This window comes from Lactuca saligna, chromosome 2 (genome assembly GCF_052625555.1).
Source record: "Lactuca saligna cultivar CGN05327 chromosome 2, ASM5262555v1, whole genome shotgun sequence".
NCBI classification, from domain to species: Eukaryota; Viridiplantae; Streptophyta; class Magnoliopsida; order Asterales; family Asteraceae; genus Lactuca; species Lactuca saligna.
In genome coordinates this window covers 14,644,017-14,665,506 of record NC_136418.1, presented here as the reverse complement: position 1 = coordinate 14,665,506, position 21,490 = coordinate 14,644,017, and the positions used below count along the sequence as shown (strand labels likewise).

Sequence of the window (21,490 nt, the reverse complement as noted above, 5' to 3'; positions counted from 1 at the left end):
CTACACTAGGGTTTACCATACAAACGAAATACACTATTGGAAAAACTATAATAAGTATAGTTTACTAGATATTCATGAGATTTTACATACTATAAGTACTATATCAAGGAAATACATTCATATACAAGAACAAATGGACTTTTCATACGTAAATCTATTTGATACTAAGTTTTGTGAGACATTCAACTTCACGTACTTTCTAGTATACAGTTAAAGTCTTGTATTATATACCATAATCTCTTGTATGGAAAGTGTGATACTTTTGCATATATCTATACGGGATTGAAAATCATGCACCTAAACTGTTAGCTACAGTTAGACCGACAGGTCTGGGGTAACAAACGTCATAACCTTCTAACGCCTGAAGAACGTTGTTACAGGCAGTCTGGGTCATTTGCATGGTTATAAAACTCACACGGAGTATTAAAAACACGTTCATTTACGGGGTTATCAAATGCCTTAGTGATTTTATACATACATAAATCTACTATCCTAGGCGTGAAAAACACTTTTGCATTACAATTTTGGAACTTTTAAACTACCACACACTTATGGAAGAATATTGGATTTCTAGAAGCAAACATTCAAACATGTCGGGTCTTGGTAGAAGACTACTTTTATACTTGAAGGAAATATGGGTTTTTCTAGGAGTTTTCAAACATCTACAAACAATTTCATTCAAATTTATACAAACATTGACATTAAATACTTATGAACTCACCAGCTTAAACACTGATTAACTCTTTCAAGCTTACTTGTATTTCTCATGGATTCAGTAATACAGGTAAACTTCAGCTTTTGTAGAAGTGACGCTAAGGCATCCGTTTAAATTCATTTTGTCATCATATTGTAATTTGTTTTGAATCAAATATCATTCAACAATGTAACTTTTAAATTATATATATGATGGTTTTTTTTACTTTCTTTACTATGTATTCAACAGTTACAATACCACATGAAGCCATCCACCCTCAAACGATTCTATCGATCCGGTTTGGAGGCGTGATAGATTGGTATCAGAGCATTGTTTATAGTGAACTAAGTATATCGAACCACATAAGATATACAAACTATAAATGCATAAGGACTAAAACTATTTGACAAAACGTTTTTACACCTAAACCGCGTTTCATTTTGCTTAAATTATTTGGGTCGTAAAAGCACAAATACATGCATACAACGAGTCATTTTTATAGTTAGAACTGTACAAGAAGTATTAAGACAAGTTGGACACTACGACTAAGCCTCGGAAATGTAATCAGATTTGGGACGAATATAGGCTGATCAACTTTATTTATCCGAGATCAGACTAATGTATGTCGAGGAATAGTCGTAGTGAGCAACAAGACAAAACATACCAAAATGATACTAGTATCAAATATACAAATTTAAATACTATAGGAGTATTTGGTAAATACAATAGTTTAACTTACATGCTTATATTTACGTGTTTTAATTTCTAGAAAATTCTCATATCTCTATTCTTGTACAGTCGAAATGGTTGGATTCTATCCACCCGAGGATCCCTACTACCCGAATCAGGGTAATGGAGGATGGGTAGAGGAAGACCCCGAAGAAGATGAGGAACCTATAGAGTTGGAAGAAAAGGAGGACTCCGGGACACACTCAGAACCCGAAGTAATCAATCCACCAGTCGCTCCACCTCCCGCACTTAGGAGGAACTTTCAGGGACCAACTCCCATATGGGGAAGTCACATTCACCATTAGAGCCGACAGCAAGGATTACATCCTCTCTACGGTATGTGTCGGGACTTTTACGATGTCAGGGGCGGAGGTACAACCGACCAAGCACTCCCAGCCATAGTGGGAAAACTAGCCAACCAGTCCTATCAATCCGAGGTTCAAGTAAACCGAATTCGCGAAGTCAACGTGGAAGTACAAGTTTACACTTTTGACATCCCTCAACTGGATAGGTTGCAGGATGATGCTCAACTCCGCACCGACACATTCCAAGCACAACTGATTGCAGACCTCTCTGAGATACTGGAAATGAGGGAACAACAAGCTGCCTTCGATAGACGTCTTATGGAAGCCAAGCAATCAGACACGGAGTGAAGCTCCAAGTGCAACCTACGCCGCAAGTAGTACTTTCCCAAATCCCAAAAATTTTGTTGTAGAACAGGAACTCTGCTAAAAGTCTTACTTTTCTTTAACTTCGGTATCGAAGACCCTTAGAAGGGTCGAAATTTTCCTAACTCCAAAATGTAACTCATCGTATGTTTAATATATATGAAGAAATTTCTCTGTGCATTAATTCTTTAAATACCATTCAAATTCATAAGTTTATTTATATTTATACAAACTTTTATTATGAATCAAGCTCTAAACCTTGGGTAGGTTAGTCAAATTCATAAATTTATGGAAAGAACAAATTTATTAACACACGGGTTCTAATCATTAAAGACTTATGGTCTTCATTCTATTTCTTTAGCAGCACGATGTCGCCCCGTAGATCTACACGTCGTGTCAACAACGCAACACCTCCACCACCAGCACCTCCATTAACAGATAATGCCACCTTGATAGCTACTGTAACACCTGTAATGACAGCAACAATGGCATAGATGAGTAGTAATGGGTCCGGAGGGGGAGTAAATAGCTTTATGAATGGCCAACGTCAGGTTCGTTCAGGGGATTGCACCTTCAAGGACTTCACCAATTGCAAGCCCATATCTTTTAATGGATCCATAGGGATAATGGCTCTATCACAATGGATAAAGAAAAAAGAAGCAGTTTTCGAGATCTGTGCATGTTTGTAAGAGAGCAAGGTAAAGTTTTGTACTTGTACATTCTCCGAGAGAGCTCCGACGTGGTAGAATGGCCATGTCAAGTCACTAACTATGGTAGTGGCAAATTCTATGGGCTGGGAGATTCTAAAGCAAATGTTAATGGAAGAGTACTGTTCAAGGGGCGAAGTACAAAAGCTAGAGTAGGAACTTTGGGGTCTTACTATGGTAGGCTCGGACTTCACAACCTATACCAATAGGTTTAGTGATTTGGCAATCCTTTGCCTAGGGATGGTTACTCTAGAGAGCAAGAAGATCGAGAGGTACATTAGGGGACTGTCACCCCACATTCGAGGAAGTGTACTAGCTTCCAAACCAGTCACTTTTGATAGTGTCAAACAGTTGGCACAAGCTCTCGTTGACCATGGAGTCTACCAAGGCTTCACAACTGCTGTTCCGGAGCAAACCATAGGAAACAACAGCAACAACAATAGTACCAACAACAACAGCCAGAAGAAGTTTTGGAACAAGAGGATGAGTTAGTTTTCACAAGAACCTTCCAAGAAACAACAGGTAGTGGCAGTCCGTGTTGCTACTACCCCCACTAGTGCTCCTGTTACCTATACACCAGCAAAGCAATATGTTGGGAACCTACCGAAGTGCATCAGACGCAATCTCCATCATGACGGAAATTGTCGAGAGATGCACTACAACAACTGCAACAGGAAAGGGCACACTGCACGTTTCTGTAGGGCACCAGCATGACCAATCACCCAAGACCCTAGAGTCGGTGTGGGTTAGGCATGTTATGGGTGTGGTGAGGCTGGACACTACAAGAGAGACTGCCCTAGCTCACGTAGTAGATAAGGAAAAAGAAGAGAAATACCCCAAAGACATTCCAGAGGTCTGCAATTTTCCTGATGTCTTCCTTGAAGATCTTCCAGGAGTCCCACCAGAACGACAAGTCGAGTTCATAATCGATTTCATCCCCGAAGCTACCCCAGTAGCTAAGTCGTCGTATCGTCTAGTGCTAGCTGAGATGCAAGAATTATCGAGCCAATTAAACAAACTACTCAACAAAGGATTCATCAGACCGAGCTTCTCACCTTGAGGAACACCAGTTCTGTTTGTAAGGAAGAAGGATGGATCTTTACGCATCTACATCGATTAACGGGAACTCAACAAGCTCATTATCAAGAATCGATATCCCCTACCACACATTGACGAATTGTTCAACCAACTCCAAGGAGCAAGTTATTTCTTAAATATTAATTTGAGATCCAGGTATCATCAACTACGAGTCTTGGAAGGAGATGTTCCCAAAACAGCCTTTTGAACTCATTATGGTCACTACAAGTTTGTAGTGATGCCCTTTGGATTACCAAATGCACCGACGGTGTTCATGGACTTAATGAACTGAGTGTGCCGTTCATTCCTGGACAAATTTGTGATCGTGTTCATAGATGATATACTCATTTATTCGAAGAGTAAAGAGGAACATAGTCAACACCTCCAACAAATCTTGGAAACTCTAAGCAAATAGAAGCTATACGAAAAATTCTCAAATTGCGAATTTTGGATTCGGAAAGTAGATTTCCTAGGTCACGTGGTTAGCAAAGACGGGATACACACGAACCCTTCCAAAATCAAGGCAATAGAGAACTGGTCGGCACCAAGAACCCCAATGGAAATCTAAAAATTCTTGGGCCTTGTTGGCTATTACCGAAGATTTATACAAAACTTCTCAAAGATTGCTAAACCACTTACCACCTTGATGCAGAAGGGTGTAACCTTCAATTGGGAAGAAAGACAAGACACTACATTCCAAACACTGAAGCAAGCACTATGCAGCGCGCCTATATTTTCCTTGCCAGAAGGAATAGAAGACCTCATGGTCTACTATGATGCATCTAATCAAGGTCTTGGATGTGCTCTAATGCAACGAGGAAAGGTCATCGCCTACGCCTCGAGACAACTCAAGACGCACGAGGTCAACTACACTACACACGACCTCAAACTGGGAGCAGTTGTTTTCTCTTTAAAGATTTAGAGACACTATGTCTATGGCACGAAATGCACAATATTTACCGATCACAAGAGCCTTCAACACACTCAATCAAAAGGAACTCACACTAGAGGAAAAGATGATGGGTTGAACTGTTGAATGACTATGAATGTGAAATTCGTTATCATCGAGGAAAAGCGAATGTGGTAGCTGATGCTCTTAGTCGAAAGGAATACTTGGGCCGCTGAGTGAAATCCTTAACCATGATGATCCATTCACACCTATCCACGCAAATCAAGGAAGCTTGGAGGGAAGCCTTGAAAACAGAGAATGTGACAGGTGAAGCCTTGAGGGGAATGGATAAGAATTTTGAAGTCAAGGATGACGGAGTTCGTTACTTCGTGGATCGGATCTGTACACTGAAGTTTGGTGGGTTCAAAGACGTGGTCATGAATGAGACTCATAAGACTCGATACTCCATGCATCAAGGTTTAGACAAGATGTATCTGGACCTCAAGAAATTATATTGGTGGCCAAACATAGCAGAGATCACTACCTATGTGGGCAAGTGTCTAACTTGCACCAAAGTCAAGGTAGAGTACCAAAAGCCTTCAGGATTACTACAACAACCTGAAATACCTGAGTGGAAGTGGGACCGGATAACCATGGATTTCATAATGAAATTACCCAAGACAGCAGGTGGGCTAGACACCATCTGGGTGATCGTCGATAGGTTAACAAAATCCGCACACTTCCTACCAATAAAGGAAACCGAAAAGATGGAGAAGCTAGCTCGAACATACATCTGAGAGATTGTATGACTGCATGGTGTACTAATATCCATTATCTCTGACAAAGATAGTAGGTTCACCTAGCAATTCTGGCAGTAGGTGCAAAAGTCTCTAGGAACGAGGCTAGACATGAGTACCGCTTACCATCCATAAACTGACGGTCAAAGTGAAAGGACCATACAAACCTTGGAAGATATGCTAAGAGCATGTATAATCGATTTTGGTAAATCATGGGATACCCATTTACCACTAGTCGAATTCTGATACAACAATAGCTATCACTCCAGCATTAAAGTTGTTCCATTCGAAGCCCTCTATGGCTGCAAGTGCATATCATCATTGTGCTGGGCTGAAGTGGGTGATATGAAACTAGCCAAGGGACAAGTACCCGACAACGCTCTCACAGGGCCAGAAATCATAAGAGAAACAACTGAGAAGATTGTTCAAATTTGGGAACGACTAAAGGCATCAAGAGACAGACTTAGAGTTATGCGGACAAAAGATGGAAGCCCTTAGAATTTCAGGCTGGGGACCGAGTGCTATTGAAAGTCTCGCCCTGGAAAGGGTTAATACGTTTCGGAAAACGTGGGAAACTAAACCCAAGGTATATCGGACCATTCGAGATCCTTGCAAGGATCGGTCCGGTAGCATACAAACTTCAACTACCACAAGAACTCAATAGCATACATCCTACCTTTCATGTGTCAAACTTGAATAAATGTTTGTTCGATGAGACCCTAGTCGTCCCTCTAGAAGAAATCGAAATCAACGAGAGTCTCCACTGTGTAGAGGAACCAATTGAGGTCATCGATAGGGAAATTAAAAGAACAAAACAAAGTCGCATACCCATTGTGAAGGTCCGCTGAAATGCAAGGCGGGGACCTGAATATACTTGGGAGCGCAAAGACCAGATGAAAGAAAAGTACCCGCATCTCTTTCCCTAATCCACAAATATTTACCTTACATTTAATTTCAGGATGAAATTCCCTCTAACGGGGGGATGATGTGACAACCCGATATTTCGAATCAATGTAATGACCTAAAAAGTCAAGACTTGTAATCTCTTTTAATATAATGAAATTATCGTCAAAAATAAAATGTTCTAGATTCTCTACTGGATTTCATCAATGATAGATATCGTGTCAAGGGTTTCAGAAATATCAAGAACACTAAAATTCGAGTTATAAAGAAGAAGTTATGACCAACCTAAGATTCACAACAAAACCGTCAATATGATTAAACGTAAAACGTGAAGTTTTAATAAAATACTTTTTAACCTTAAGTGTCTAAATGAAAGTTGTAGATATCATTAAACCGTGAACATACATAAAAAGAATGCCCAAATCTGACTTCGTATGAGGAAGTTATGATTTTTCGAAGTTTCGGATATAGCGGCAGACAACTAAAAACTTGAAATAGAGATCGAGCGGTTTTTAGCCGACACAACCTAAACGAGAATCGAAGCTATCATCAATAGTAGTACAACGGTAAAAATATTGGCGAAAACGGACAACGGATGAAGAAGTTATTGATTTTTAACAGACTTTTCGTGTCCCGGCCTGTTAAAAATGATATATTAAAAATAAAGAAAAAATTAGCCGACGAAGTCTAAAAAAGAGTTGTAGAGTATATTCTCACCTTCTCACACATATAAAGAACATCTAAAACAGAGCTCGTACGCGAAAGTTATGCATTTTAAAAGTTTGGGGCACAACTTCCGAGGTTGGTTCGAAGAGAACACCTTGCGCTCCCTAAAGGAATGCCCCGCGTTCATGCTCGCAGACCTATCCCTTCACCATCCCATCTAAGGTTCATAAGCGATGATGCATTTCGGCTTCAGAGCGCGTTGCGTTCAGGGGAACGCCCTGCGTATGGGAAACGTCCCTCGTACCCAGCAGGAATGCCCCGCGTTCGCATCATTTCCAGCCCCTATATAAACGGTGTGAGGGTGACGGGAAAAGGTTGCTAATTCACCAACAACGCTACCGAATTTCATACTTCTAACCTCTCGAGATTATCCTGACTTTCTGGTTTCATATTCAAGCCTTGAAGGAAGTTTTACGCTCCTGAGATTCCCAAGAATCCCGAGAAGTTTGCTTTCTCCTGTCGAAGTTCTGCTTGATTTTCATCTCACCATATTCACTCTATCAATTGAGTTCATACCCCTAAAACACACTTTAAATATGTTTTAAATGCTTTTTAAATACTTTTAAGGGGGAGGGGGGGAGGGGGGAGAATACAAGTAAACACCCGGTTATTATCGTGTGAAAATATCATTTCTTTTGCTAAGCATTTCATACTGTTATTTTAACTATCATATGAAAACATTCGCATGCAACACATATTACGATAACACCTTGTCTTTTCAGAATAAAAGCATGTTGTTATATAAATATCAAACACTTTATTTATATTTTGAGTATAAGTGTTCAATAATGCTATACTTTACATACAAAGTCGACACTGCACTAGTGTTTACCATACAAACGAAACACACTTTTGGAAAAACTATAATAGGTATAATTTAATAGATCACTACAAGAAAAAGACCCTTTTACGATGTGCAAACCATGACACTCATTTATTTATGTTTCACAAACGAGAGTGACATTAAAAAAGTGTCATCTCTTCAAAAAAATTTAATGATTTACGTCACGCATTATTGTGTGCTCTTAAATTAGTGTCTCATGAAAAGAAATTAAAAACATGGAGGGCACATTATTTTAAAGTCACGTCCTCTATAACTGTCGCTTTATAATTTTAATGAAAACGCGCGTTTAGTAGAGAGGGAAATGAAATCCCCAAAATTTTGAAAACCCGTCTTCTACCTTCTTTCTATCTTTCATCTTCTCCCCTCTCCCTCCTTCTCTCTCCTCTCCGATCCGCTTCTCCTCCACTCCTAACCTCCTTATCGATCTCATTAAACATCGTGTTCCCTCCTTAATACCTCGCGGGAATCTAAAAATTAGAAAACCACGTCCTCAAAAAGTCTAAGAAACTAGGGTTTTTTCATCCCTCGAAGAACGACCCACATCCTCCATAGATTGGTCTGTATCGCTTCATTTCTCACAGGAAATCAAACAATTTACATTCATAAGGCCACAATTGCAAGGATCCTCACTCACATTTCTAGAGAATACCTTCACATATATAGCACGATCATCTTCACGAAAGTGGCTGCCACCATTACTTGACTCGGCTCAAGCTACGATCGACATGTGGAGCTCAAAGCTTTCGACCAAACAAAAACCGGCGTCAAAGGCCTCGTCGATGCCGGAATCCGGAAAATCCCTCCCATCTTCTTTCACCCACAGGACACCACTCGCTGTCAAGATTCCGGTCATAGACCTTCAATCGACCCATAGAGCATCAATGATGGAGATGATTCGTGAAGCCTCCGCGAACCTAGGTATTTTTCAGGTAACGAATCATGGGATTCCTGTGAGTGTTATGGATGAGGCGGTTCAAGGAGTTCGTAGATTTCACGAACAAGATTACGAGGTGAAGAAAGGGTTTTACACGAGGGATCTTTCGAGTACATTAGTGTATATTAGCAATTACGATCTGTATAGTTCCCCCGCCTTGAACTGGAGAGACATCTTCTTTTCATTTATGGCTCCGTTACCTCTGCCGCCTGAGGAATTACCGGAGGTTTGCAGAGACATTCAAATCTAGTACTCAAATCAAGTATGAAATTTGGAGACGTACTTTTCAGATTATTCTTAGAGGCATTGGGGTTGAACGTGAATCACCGGAGATTTGCAGATACATTCAAATCGACTAGGGTTTTCTTTCATACATCTGGTTCGAGATCAATTTCTCCATTTCCCTCTCTCTCACTCTCTATCTCTCTCTTTCTCTCTCTCTCTCTCTCTCTCTCTCTCTCTCTCTCTCTCTCAAAACATCAAACAATTTCTCAATTTCTCCTAGGTTTCCATCTTTCATCTTGTTTTCATCTGTGACTCCTTAATTGCCCCCTTCTCTCGTCAGCGTTTCATTTGCCACCATCTGGGAAATTTTTACTTTTCTTGTTCCCTTCAATTTCAGTTTTAGCTTAAGTGATGTACAATTCGTTAACTTGTGCTATTTCATGCAACTTGATATGCTACAAGAAGAGAATGACAACGTCCTTGAGAAGGTGGGTTCTAATTATAGTATTCTTTGTTTATATATATATATATATATATATATGGTCTTCATTGTAGAGTTTATATTGTGCAACTCAGGTTTGTTGAAGAAAGTTGTCAGGATGCAGAGATGAGGGTTAAGGAGCTTGGAAGCAGGTGCTCACCCATATTCTTCTTATTTTGTGTCTGTCATATATTGGGATCTAAAAGGTTACATACTTTCTATTCCCACTGAAATAGTAAATATGATCTAATCTAATCGTTTCACTATTTTGAACTTAAGAGTTATGATACTCATATCCCAATTTGTTATTTAAATTTGAGCCTGTTCTTTTATTCACTTCACTAGCTATTATTTTTTCTGTTCCTTTTTCAACTGTTTTTTTTTAGATCCGTATGAGTTGTAATTGGAATCTGGAGATCTTGTTGTGTGTAGATTAGAGGCTTGCTGAAGTTAGGGCGATTTGGTAAATTTAGGAGATCAAATCTTTTTCGATTTGGAATGTTGAGGTCTCGTTGGGGGTTCTTGCAGGCATCCTAAAATGATATTAAATAAACTCATTAATTGTTTTTTCATAAAGTAAAATTACTCATAAGAAGTAAGCTATAACTTTGTAATTTACTTGCTCTAATATAAGAGTTTAAGAGCATCTGGATTTACCTTTTTGGTAGTTTAGCTGCTTCTTCACATCTTAAAAGCTCTGCATACAACCCATCTGAAGTTATAAGTTCATCATGTGTACAAATCTCCATTAACTGACCTTCCTCCATAACAGCTATAAAATCAGCATTTTTTATTAACGAAAGCCTTCTACCAATTATAATGGTTGAACGACCCACCATTAATAAATCCAAAGCCTCTTGAACAGATCTTTCAGCTTCAAAATCAAGTCCACCTGTCACCTCATCAAGAAGAAGAATACAAGGATTCGAAAGCACTACCCTTGCAACCGAAAGTCTTATCTTCTGTTCTTCTGCTAAAGATAAACCAGCCCTACCTACCTGAAAGCAACACATGTTTTCTCATTAGGTTAAAAGGGTAAAACTGTAACTTCATATACTCTTTTGGTTTTTAGTTACCTGTGTATCGTATCCTTTTTCAAGTGAGCTGATGAATGTATGTGCATGAGCTGTTTTAGTTGCATCTTCAATTTGAAGTGATGTGACATCTCTCCCATAGGCGATATTGTCCCTGATACTTAAGCTTAGTAATGCAGGCTCTTGAGTGACTAAACCAATTTGGCTCATTAGCCCCATTTTTTAATTATTTGATATTGTTTCTAATACTTTTTTTGTATGAATATGTATGTATTGTCTCTTTTAGGTTGCTTCTCAAGTTCATAGAGGTCAATATTCAAATAGCTTTGTTGATGGTTTTGTTTGATTATTAGACATTCAAACACTTGATAGGTATGTTTTCCGTTTCATCTTCATTCTTCCACTGCTACTAAATTACCCATATATGAATTCATGATTACTCAATTTAATGATAATCTCCAATCTTTTGAATTTTATTACAGGGGCAGAAGTGGAATTCACTTTGTGAGAGGTTAGATAGCTATGATTTGTTTTTTTGATTAAAGAAAAATGTATGTTTTCTGTTTTTTTTTTTCTGCTTAACAAACATTACATTGTTGACATATTTCCTTGAGAGTTTCTTGACCTAACCAGGTATTGTTGCTGAAAAAAGCATGCTTTGCCTCTGTGATGGAAGCTTTTCCAATATATGCTCTACATTTTCCTCAAAACCAATAGCAAACATTTGATCAGATTCATCAAGAACCTCCACCAAATTTAGGGTGTTACTGTCAATAAGGTCAATAAGTCTTCCTGGTGTTCCAACATCACATCAACTCCACGAGACAATGCAATTTTCTGTGAATTATATGACACACCACCATAGACATAAACAATGCTCAAATATGGAGCAGACTCTTTGATCTCTGATTCTACTTGCCTTGTTAACTCCCTGGTAGGTGCAAGGACCAAGACTCTGGGAAGACATTGACCACACCTTTACATAAAAGATATAAGAAACCAGTTATATACAACATATTATTTGAAATACCAAGTACTAAATGTTATATTATTTGATTTTTTTCTTCAGAAACTAGAGAAGCTTCATGAGGAAGAACAAGTTGACGAGCCATTCATCCAAAAATAAATAAAGATCAGATCTCCACAACATGGAAGAAGTGGAAGATTTGTTGTGACAATAAAGAATCTACAATTTAGCTATGAAGACAAGGTAATTTATTTACAATAAGGTTGAACTTTTTTATTTTCTTTGTGATAATTAAATATGTAAGGATATGCTCTGGTTTGTTTTTTTGTAGGTTCTTTTAAAAAAAGCTAACATATCTATCGAAAGGGGTGATAAAGCTGCCATAATTGGGCCAAAAGGTTGTGGAAAGAGCACTCTACTTAAGTTAACTATGGGTTTACAAAAGCCCAACAGTGGTGAAGTAATTCTTAGTGAACACAACGTGCTTCCAAACTACTTTGAGAAAAATCAGGAAACTACTTTGAGAAAAATCAGGTGATTTATTTTTCTTTGTTTCATAATTTCCTCATATTAAGAATGTTTGTTGTAAAGTATTTGGGAAAAGAGTACTCTACTAATAATTGAGAAAGCCTAGTTTTTAAAATTTTATATTAACTTGTTCTTTCTGCATGAAGTGAAAAAGAAACATCCATATACATACTATATATATTATTAGATTAAGGGGTTGTTTTTTTTACTTAATGGCTTAAGAACTTAATCTTGATTTATTCTACATAGAATGACTTGATGGGTTAAGCCAAAAATTCAGGCTTAATGTATTAAAACACTAATACTATGCCTGTTTTCCCTTCTTTTTTTCTTTCTTCCCAACTCTTCTTTGGAAAGGGTAAAATGGTCATTTCATTTCATTAAGATGGTTTATTTAATCTAGAATAGAAACAGACTCAAACAAAAATAACATCTTGATGTTTATAATAATAAGGTTTAACACTAACAGAATAGGAGATTTTTCTATGAACTCAAATCAGAATAATCAATTTTTTAAACATGATGAGAAGGTTACCGAGGGATAAGGATAGTATTGTCAGTGAACAATGTGAACAGCTGATCTATCGTCTATACAAAAGGCGTAAATGTCCTTCTTATCCTCATAATTGAAAATAGTCCGTGTAACAGATATGAATGATTCCTTTAAGATTAATGATTAAAGAGAATCATCCTCCATCGTATATGGTTTTCACCTTTGGTAACATAAAGATTCCTAGATTAAAACTCATTATGTGATTGTGTGATTAATAATTTTTTTTTGTTTAAGGTAATGCTTCAAGCCCTTACTTGCCATCCATGCCCGGTGGACAGCCGCCCATTACACCGAGTTCAACATTTTTACGTGGTACACCTGGTGGCAAACCAATGACACAAAGAATTTTTTGACATGATATGTGAAACAAGAGATGCTGGAACCCTTAGAGAAGCTAAGGAAAAACTGGAGAAGTGAGTTGAAGAGATGACATGGAGATTATACTTTTAAAAGCATTTGAGGGTATATTTTTTTTATATTTCTTGTATCTAATTACTTTGTAAAATTTTGTTACAACTTCTATTGATTTGTTTTATCTTTCCATGGAATGATTATTTGTATGACATTAAATTTTATGCAATGGATTGTATTTTTTGTATATACTATTTTATTTTCTATTATGAGACATTAAATACAAATTTAATTTGAAAATTAGTAAATCTACAAATAATATTTTTTTTAATCATTTAAAATTATGATATGCAAAAATGTGTGTCATCTTCATTTATGACATGGCCTTTCTTGACATGGACTTTAATGATACACAATGCGAGTCGTAATGCGCTTCGTAAGGTAATGACACGCAAATGAGTGTTATCTTCCTTTATGACAGGGCCTTCCTTGATACGTAATGTGTGTCGTAAATGCACGTCATAAATGCGTGTCGTAAATGCGCGTCGTAAACAGACGACGCGCAAAAGCGCATCGTCTCTTGTTATGACAGGGTCTTTCTTGACACGCATTTGCGTGTCGTCTCAGCCTTTTACGACACGCATTGCACGTCGTAAAAGGTTGTTTGTCTTGTAGTGGATATTCATGAGATTTTACATACTATAAGTACTATATCAAGGAAATACTTTCATATACAAGAACAAATGGACTTTTTATACGTAAATCTATTTGATACTAAGTTTTGTGATACATTCAACTTAACGTACTTTCAAGTATGAAGTTAAAGTCCTGTATTATATACCATAATCTCTTGTAGGGAGAGAGTGATACTTGTGTATAGATCTAACCGTGATTGACAATCCTGCACCTAAATTGTTAGCTACAATTAGACCGACATATCTAGGGTGACAAATATCATAACCTTCCAACGCCTGAAGAACGTTGTTGCAGGCAGTGTGGGTCAATAGCATGGTTATAAAACTCGTATGGAGTATTAAAAACACGTTGATTTACGGGGTTATCAAATGCCTTAGTGATTTTATACATACATAAATCTACTATCCTAGGCATGAAAAACACTTTTGCATTACGATTTTGGAGATTTTAAACTACAACACACTTATGGAAAAATATTGGATTTCTAGAAGAAAACATTCAAACATGTCGGGTCTTGGCAAAAGACTACTTTTATACTAGTAGGAAATATGGGATTTTCTAAGAGTTTTCAAACATCTACAAACAATTCCATTCAAATTTATACAAACATTGACAATAAATACTTATGAACTCACCAGCTTAAACGCTGATCAACTCTTTCAAACTTACTTGTATTTCTCAGTGATTTAGTAATACAGGTAAACTTTAGCTTTTTGAGAAGGGACACGAAGGTGTCAGTTTAAAACTCATTTTTTCATCATATTGTAATTTGTTTTGAGACAAGTATCATTCAACAATGTAACTTTTAAATTATATATATGATGGTTGTGTTACTTTTTTTACTATGTATTCAATTGTTACGATACTACATGAAGTCATCTGCCCTCGAAAGATTCCACCATTATGGTTTGGGGGTGTGACAACTAGTCAAGAGGACGGTGGGTAAGAGTGGATATACAATGACGGTGATTTTATATGCCGCTTTCTTAAACTCCCCTTATAAACTGGCTTCATAAATGAGACCTATTAACGGTAAGACTGACCTTTCTTATACATATATTTAAATATTAACTTTTATTTATATATATATATATATATATATATATATATATATATATATATATAAGGGTGTATTTTAAACATTTAAAATACTAGGTTTCTTAAGTTTAAAATTTTAAAAATTAAACTCTTTAATTTAAATTTTAAATTTTAAAACCAATGATGTATTTTTAAAAATTTTCATAAATACTAGGTTATGTTTTGTAATAATTAAATTAAAAAAAAATTATGTTTATCAAAAAATTTTACTCAATCATGAATTCATGATAAGGATACAAAATTATTGATTAAGTATCTAATTTTAAATAATTAAAACCAATTTAAGGTAATTATTCTCATCAATCCATGAGACAATTATGAAAATCGAAAATATTGGATCTAACAGTGCAACTCGTCGAGTTGGGTACTTACCACGTCCAGTTGCATGCCCACTTGTCGAGTTGCATGTCAACTCGACGAGTTTGATGAACAGAATGACGATTTTGTTCCCTTCTCCTCTGAACAATTCACAATTGCATGATATTTAATAGAAAACTAATCCTAAGCTCAGATACCACTATACCATTGATGGGTTTTTGAGCATAACAATAATTCCTATGTGTGCATGCAACCCTAATGCTTTGGATCTAAGTTTTCTCTAATTGAACATGCAAACTTGAATACAAAAGGAAAAACCCTAGGAAGCAACTACAATTTTCAAAATCTATATAAAATTAGGGTTTTGTTACATACCTTGATTGTTATATTGTAATAAAAATGATTCCCTTGTAGAGCTTGAAGCTTGAGAACTTAGTGTCACAATTGTAACACCTCTAATGGCTCACAAACACACAATGCAAGAGACTGATATGAGAGAGGAGGAAGATCATTTTTTTTTCTACTTTTTCTAAAGGGTGGCCGAAATTCGTAGGGTTTAGGACCCTATATATAGTGTACCAAGGATGCTATAGATAACGCTAATCTCAAATATGGTAATTATCCACCTCCTTTGATTATCCATATATGATTAGATATTCTAGAAATTCTAGAATAATCTTACATATACAATCAATTTGGTCCACCACCTTCCCTAGGAAGGTTCTGGACCCTTTTGCTCAACTATTGAACAATTGCACTTTTAATCCCTGCACCTTTATTTAATTCCTTTATTCCTAAAATTTCAAATTAATTTCTAATTAAATATTAATTAAAAATATGATTACTAGTTAATATATTATTTCCATAACATATTAATAAATCACTTATTCCAATTTATTAATCAAATTAATAAACTCTTCCTCTTCCTCAATTAATCATCCTGTCTAGTTGCAAGTGTGAAGGCAACCCAAAAGAACCACCACTACCAATTCAAGTACATACCAATTATAGTTTTGGGCTTAGACACTTAATTCAATACATATTACAGTTAGAAACATGGATTTACATTATTTACCCCTATGTACATTTTGGGAAGCACAATTAGCCTTGGAAGTGTGATTCAAAATGAAATAAAAAATTAAACTTTTCCACTTTTAAAGATACAACTTTAGTTTCCAACAATCCCCAAAGATTAAACCGTTGGATCATCTTGGGTTTTTAACTGAAGATTTCTAAGAATTATGTGCAAATTTGACTACATGGATTTCGACTTTAAGGTTCAAAGGATGAGATATAGTCTTTCGAAGTTTATGTATGTCATAAGCTTTGGTAAAGGACTAAGCCACCACCGTCCTCTTGCTTATAATTTAAAGAGGCAATTTTTACCTTTGAAACCCTAGGATAGATTTTTTTTATTAAGGGTTAAAATTTTATGATTCATGCATATGAATTAGAGTTTAGTGATGCTCTGATGATCAAATATAATTTTAGGATAATTGGTGACCATATCCTGATCACTATACATGAAAATGACTTAAACGAAGATGATTCAGTGATGTTGGGAAGGTTCCAGAATCAATGTAGTTAGGGTTTGATCATTCGTATGAGACATGGTATGTAGGACTATAGAATGCGATGCATCAGGGTCAGTATCCCCGACCCCCGAAGGGATTAGGCATGCCATTTAGAAAGTGTCGCGTCTTAAGGATGGGATGTTACAAGTTAAACGAAGACAATTCCGATCACTATACATGAAAGTGTCGCGTCCCAAGGATGGGATGATAAAAAGGAATTTTAGGTTAATTGGTGACCATATCCTGATCACTATACATTAAAATGACTTAAACAAAGATGATTCAATGATGTTGGGAAGGTTCCAAAATCGATGCAGTTACGGTTTTATCAGTCGTATGAGACATGGTGTCTAGGACTATAGAATGCGATGGATCAGGGTCAGTATCCTGACCCCTGACGAGATTAGGTATGCCATTTAGAAAAGTGTCGCGTCCCAAGGATGGGATATTACAAGTTATCCAGGCAAAATGTATATTGTCTTAGTTTTAACCTATTGAATTTTTAGGACTCGTAAGATTGCTATGGATTGTTTAGTAGACTGTAGAAGTCATGTAGATGCTTATGTATGTGATGATATGTTAAAGGTTGGTTCTGGTATATGTGTGTTCCTTCCAAATACTATATTGATGTGTTCACATCATGTTTTTGTTGGGTTTTAATCATAAGAACTTTCCTATGTGCGCATGCAAAACCCTATTGCTTGGATCTAGGCTTTCTAATAAACATGCTTTTGAATCCAAGACTTCTAATGGCTAATTAGATTAAACAACAACATTAAAACAGATCTAGAATCATACCTTTGAGTTCCTTGTTGATCTTCTTGTCTTGGAGCTTCTAGAGTCACAATTGTCACTCCTCTAATGGCTTACAAACACCAATAGCAAGCAAGATGATTTAGGAGAGAGGAGAGGGGATGGAATTCGACCAGAGGTTCCTTGCTTTAGGTTCTGAAAGGTTGTACATGAATTCCACACCCCAAGGGCCTATTTATACCTTTAGACTCCTTAAGGGTTTCACCCTAAACCCTAATTGGATAATCTTCACTTAAGGCTATCCAAATCCATTCCATAGATATCCTTATGGACTATTAAGAGCTATCCTAAAGCTCTTAGAAACCGTCCAAAGTCAATCCTAATGGATTTACAGTCTAAAGCTTAACTATCAAACAATTGACAGTTTATACCCTCTTATTTAATTAATCTCTTTAAGTCACCAAATTAATACCAATTAATTTATGACTTATATTAATCAAATAGCTAAATATTATTCCTTATAATATTTACTCTCTCTTAACAAATCATCCTTCAAGTTGCTATGGTGAAGGCAACCCAAAAGGACCATGCACAACCGAATATAGTTACAGCCTTAGACACTATTCCAACAGTCTCCCACTTGGATAAGTCTAGTAACTATACAAGTATAATACGGTTTGCAATCGTAGCTCTCAAAGACGCTGTCAACTCTGATCTAATCAATCTTGTCCTTTAGATAAGGGATCGTACAGTCCTCTGTTAGATATCATGCTGACAATCCTATGGAATGGTTAGTCTAGCATTTAGATTTCTCGATCTTCGATTTATTTGACATAGAACTTAATCGAACACATCAATTCAGTTCTGACCGGGCCCGGCACATAAGTCAAATCAAATCATCGAGTGGCCAAGATATCTCTTCTACCCTCTTAGGATAAAATTTACAGATAAACTTCGACTTATATGCATTTACTTATTCATTAACCAACTATACACAACAATGCGTTTTATAACATCAAGTTACTGATGTGTTTTCGCATTATCAATGCACAATCAATTAACAAATAATAAACCATATATCTAGGTTTTAAGACCATATGATATTATCGTCTTGCGATCACCTTTTATATCGTATTCCATAAGGTGATTCCAGCAAGCGCGGGTTTATTCCAATGCTCAAAACCAGTTCGTAAGCACTCATGAACGTTGCAGCAACTCTTGCTATGTCTAACACCATTTAGACACTCTACACACCAATTCACGACAATCTTCATTCATATCTACTCCCAACATATGAACGATTGTGGACCATTTGAATAATTCGATTATTCCTAATAAACTCAATTATTCTGGAAGTCAAAACATGCAAAGTGAAACAATAGTTAAACAACTAACATGTGATAGTAACTTTACTCATAAATAAAACTTCTTTATTTAATCATCAAATGTTAATTACATTTATCTATTATACGTTTCTAATACTATCTAATCTATGCTAATATCATCCTTCAGCCCAATACTCCTAGCATGCTGTAAGTGCTTAACCCTACTCAGTCCCTTCGTAAGCGGATCTGCTGGGTTATCTTCTGATGATATCCTCTTCACTACGAGTTGTCCTTCTTCTACACGATGTCTAATGAAGTGATATTTTCTGTCGATATGTCGAGATCTACCATGATCCCTCGGTTCCTTGGTCAAGGCAACCGCACCTTCGTTATCACAGAAAATCTCCATGGGCTCCTTTATGGCCGGCACAACTCCAAGATCACCGATGAAGTTCTTCAGCCATATTGCCTCCTTCGACGCTTCGCTCGCTGCGATGTACTCTGATTCGCACGTTGAATCAGCTACGGTTTCCTGCTTGGAACTTTTCCATGTCACTGCTCCTCCATTTAGGGTAAAGACCCAGCCCGACTGCGAACGATAGTTGTCCCTGTCGGTTTGAAAGCTGGCGTCACTATACCCTCGCACCTTCAAGTCATCACTCCCTCCAAGGACTAAGAACCATTCTTTCGTTCTCCGAAGGTACTTAAGGATGTTCTTCACCACAATCCAATGTGCTTTGCCAGGATTCCCTTGATATCTGCTAACCATGCTCAAAGCGAAGGCTACATCAGGGCGAGTACAAGTCATAGCGTACATGATTGAGCCAACTGCGGAAGCGTATGGTACTCGGCTCATTTCTGCTATTTCGGCTTCGGTACTCGGACTTTGAGTCTTACTCAACTTGGCATTTCCTTGTATCGGTAGTTCTCCCTTCTTTGAGTTTTCCATACTAAAACGTTTTAGTACCTTCTCTAAGTAAGTATTCTGACTAAGTCCAATTAGTCTCTTACTTCTTTCTCTTACTATCCTTATTCCCAAAATGTAAGAAGCCTCTCCGAGGTCCTTCATAGCGAAGCACTTCCCGAGCCAGGACTTAACCTCCTGCAGAGTCGGGATGTCGTTTCCTATGAGTAATATGTCATCGACATATAGAACGAGGAAGCTTACTACACTCCCACTGGCTTTGATATATACACAAGATTCGTCTTCGCTTCGTACAAATCCAAACTCTTTGACTTTCTCATCGAAGCAAAGATTCCATCTGCGAGACGCTTGCTTAAGTCCATAAATTGACTTCTCAAGCTTACACACTCTATTCGGATGCTTCGGATCCACAAACCCCTCTGGCTGAGCCATGTAAACATCCTCAGCCAACTTTCCGTTAAGGAAAGCGGTCTTGACATCCATTTGCCAAATCTCATAATCATGAAATGCGGCAATCGCTAGCATCACTGTAATAGATTTAATCTTTGCAACTGGTGAGAAGGTCTCATCATAGTCAACTACGGGAGTTTGAGTAAAGCCCTTCGCAACCAATCGCGCTTTGTATGTGTGTACGTTCCCATCCACGTCGGTCTTCTTCTTGAAGATCCACTTGCACCCTACGGTCTTACGTTCGGGCACATAATCAACCAAATTCCAAACTTGGTTATCGTACATGGATTGGATCTCGCTATCCATCGCCTCTTTCCATTTCGCAGACTCCGAGCCTGCCATGGCTTCCTTATAGCTATTAGGTTCATCAAGATTTACTAGTGTACCATCACTAATATACGTGTCCCCTTCGGCAGTAATATGAAAACCATAAAACTGGGGTTGAACTCTAAATCTATCGGAACGTCTAAGAGGTAAGGATTCGTCAATCGGTTCAACTGGAGTTTCCTCCTCGGGTTGAACGCCAGTAGTAGAGGTTCCTTCATCTATCGATTCTTGAATCTCTTCAAGTTCGATTTGCCTCCCACTGTCTCCTTGGCTTATGAGTTCTCGCTCTCGGAAAACTCCTCTCCTCGCAACAAAGATAACATTATCTTTCGGTCTATAGAAGAGATATCCAAAGGAAGTTTGCGGGTAGCCGATGAAAATACATCGCTCACTTCGAGGTTCAAGCTTGTCGTGAGTATCTCGTCTTACGAAAGCCTCGCAACCCCAAACCTTGATATGTGCCAACGAGGGAGCTTTCCCCGTCCACATCTCGTGAGGTGTTTTGGAAACCTTCTTAGTAGGGACTCGGTTAAGGATATGGGCGGCAGTCTCTAAGGCATACCCCCAAAAGAGGATAGGTAGTGAAGCACGACTCATCATAGAGCGAACCATATCCAATAAGGTTCGATTATGCCTTTCTGCCACACCATTCAGTTGCGGTGTCCTAGGAGGCGTCAATTGCGAAACTATTCCACACTCCTTGAGATAATCGTGGAATTCAAGACTTAGGTACTCTCCTCCTCGATCGGATCGAAGCATCTTGATTTTCCTGCCCAATTGATTCTCCACTTCACTCTTGAACTCTTTGAACTTTTCAAAGGTTTCTGACTTTTGCTTGATTAAATAGATATACCCATATCTACTATAATCATCGGTAAAGGTCACATAGAAGTGGTTCCCATCCTTCGTGGTTGATC

General features: G+C 37.5%; 1 protein-coding gene and 2 long non-coding RNA genes across 3 annotated transcripts; all 3 read left to right on the top strand.

Annotated features, from left to right (window-relative positions):
- Positions 1 to 8,759: 8,759 nt before the first annotated feature.
- LOC145029533 (1-aminocyclopropane-1-carboxylate oxidase homolog 1-like) lies at positions 8,760 to 10,111 on the top strand. Its single transcript, XM_078978043.1, has 3 exons — positions 8,760 to 9,217; positions 9,591 to 9,681; positions 10,061 to 10,111. Exons 1-3 carry the CDS (start codon positions 8,760 to 8,762, stop codon positions 10,109 to 10,111), a joined length of 600 nt encoding a protein of 199 aa, XP_078834169.1.
- An 834-nt stretch (positions 10,112 to 10,945) lies between these two features.
- On the top strand, positions 10,946 to 11,674 carry LOC145028768 (uncharacterized). The gene is made up of 3 exons (XR_013676176.1): positions 10,946 to 11,080; positions 11,191 to 11,219; positions 11,342 to 11,674. It is a non-coding gene; the product is annotated as an uncharacterized LOC145028768 (long non-coding RNA).
- Positions 11,675 to 11,783: 109 nt separating this feature from the next.
- LOC145028767 (uncharacterized) lies at positions 11,784 to 13,251 on the top strand. Its single transcript, XR_013676175.1, has 3 exons — positions 11,784 to 11,918; positions 12,007 to 12,209; positions 12,991 to 13,251. It is a non-coding gene; the product is annotated as an uncharacterized LOC145028767 (long non-coding RNA).
- The last annotated feature ends 8,239 nt before the right edge of the window (positions 13,252 to 21,490 follow it).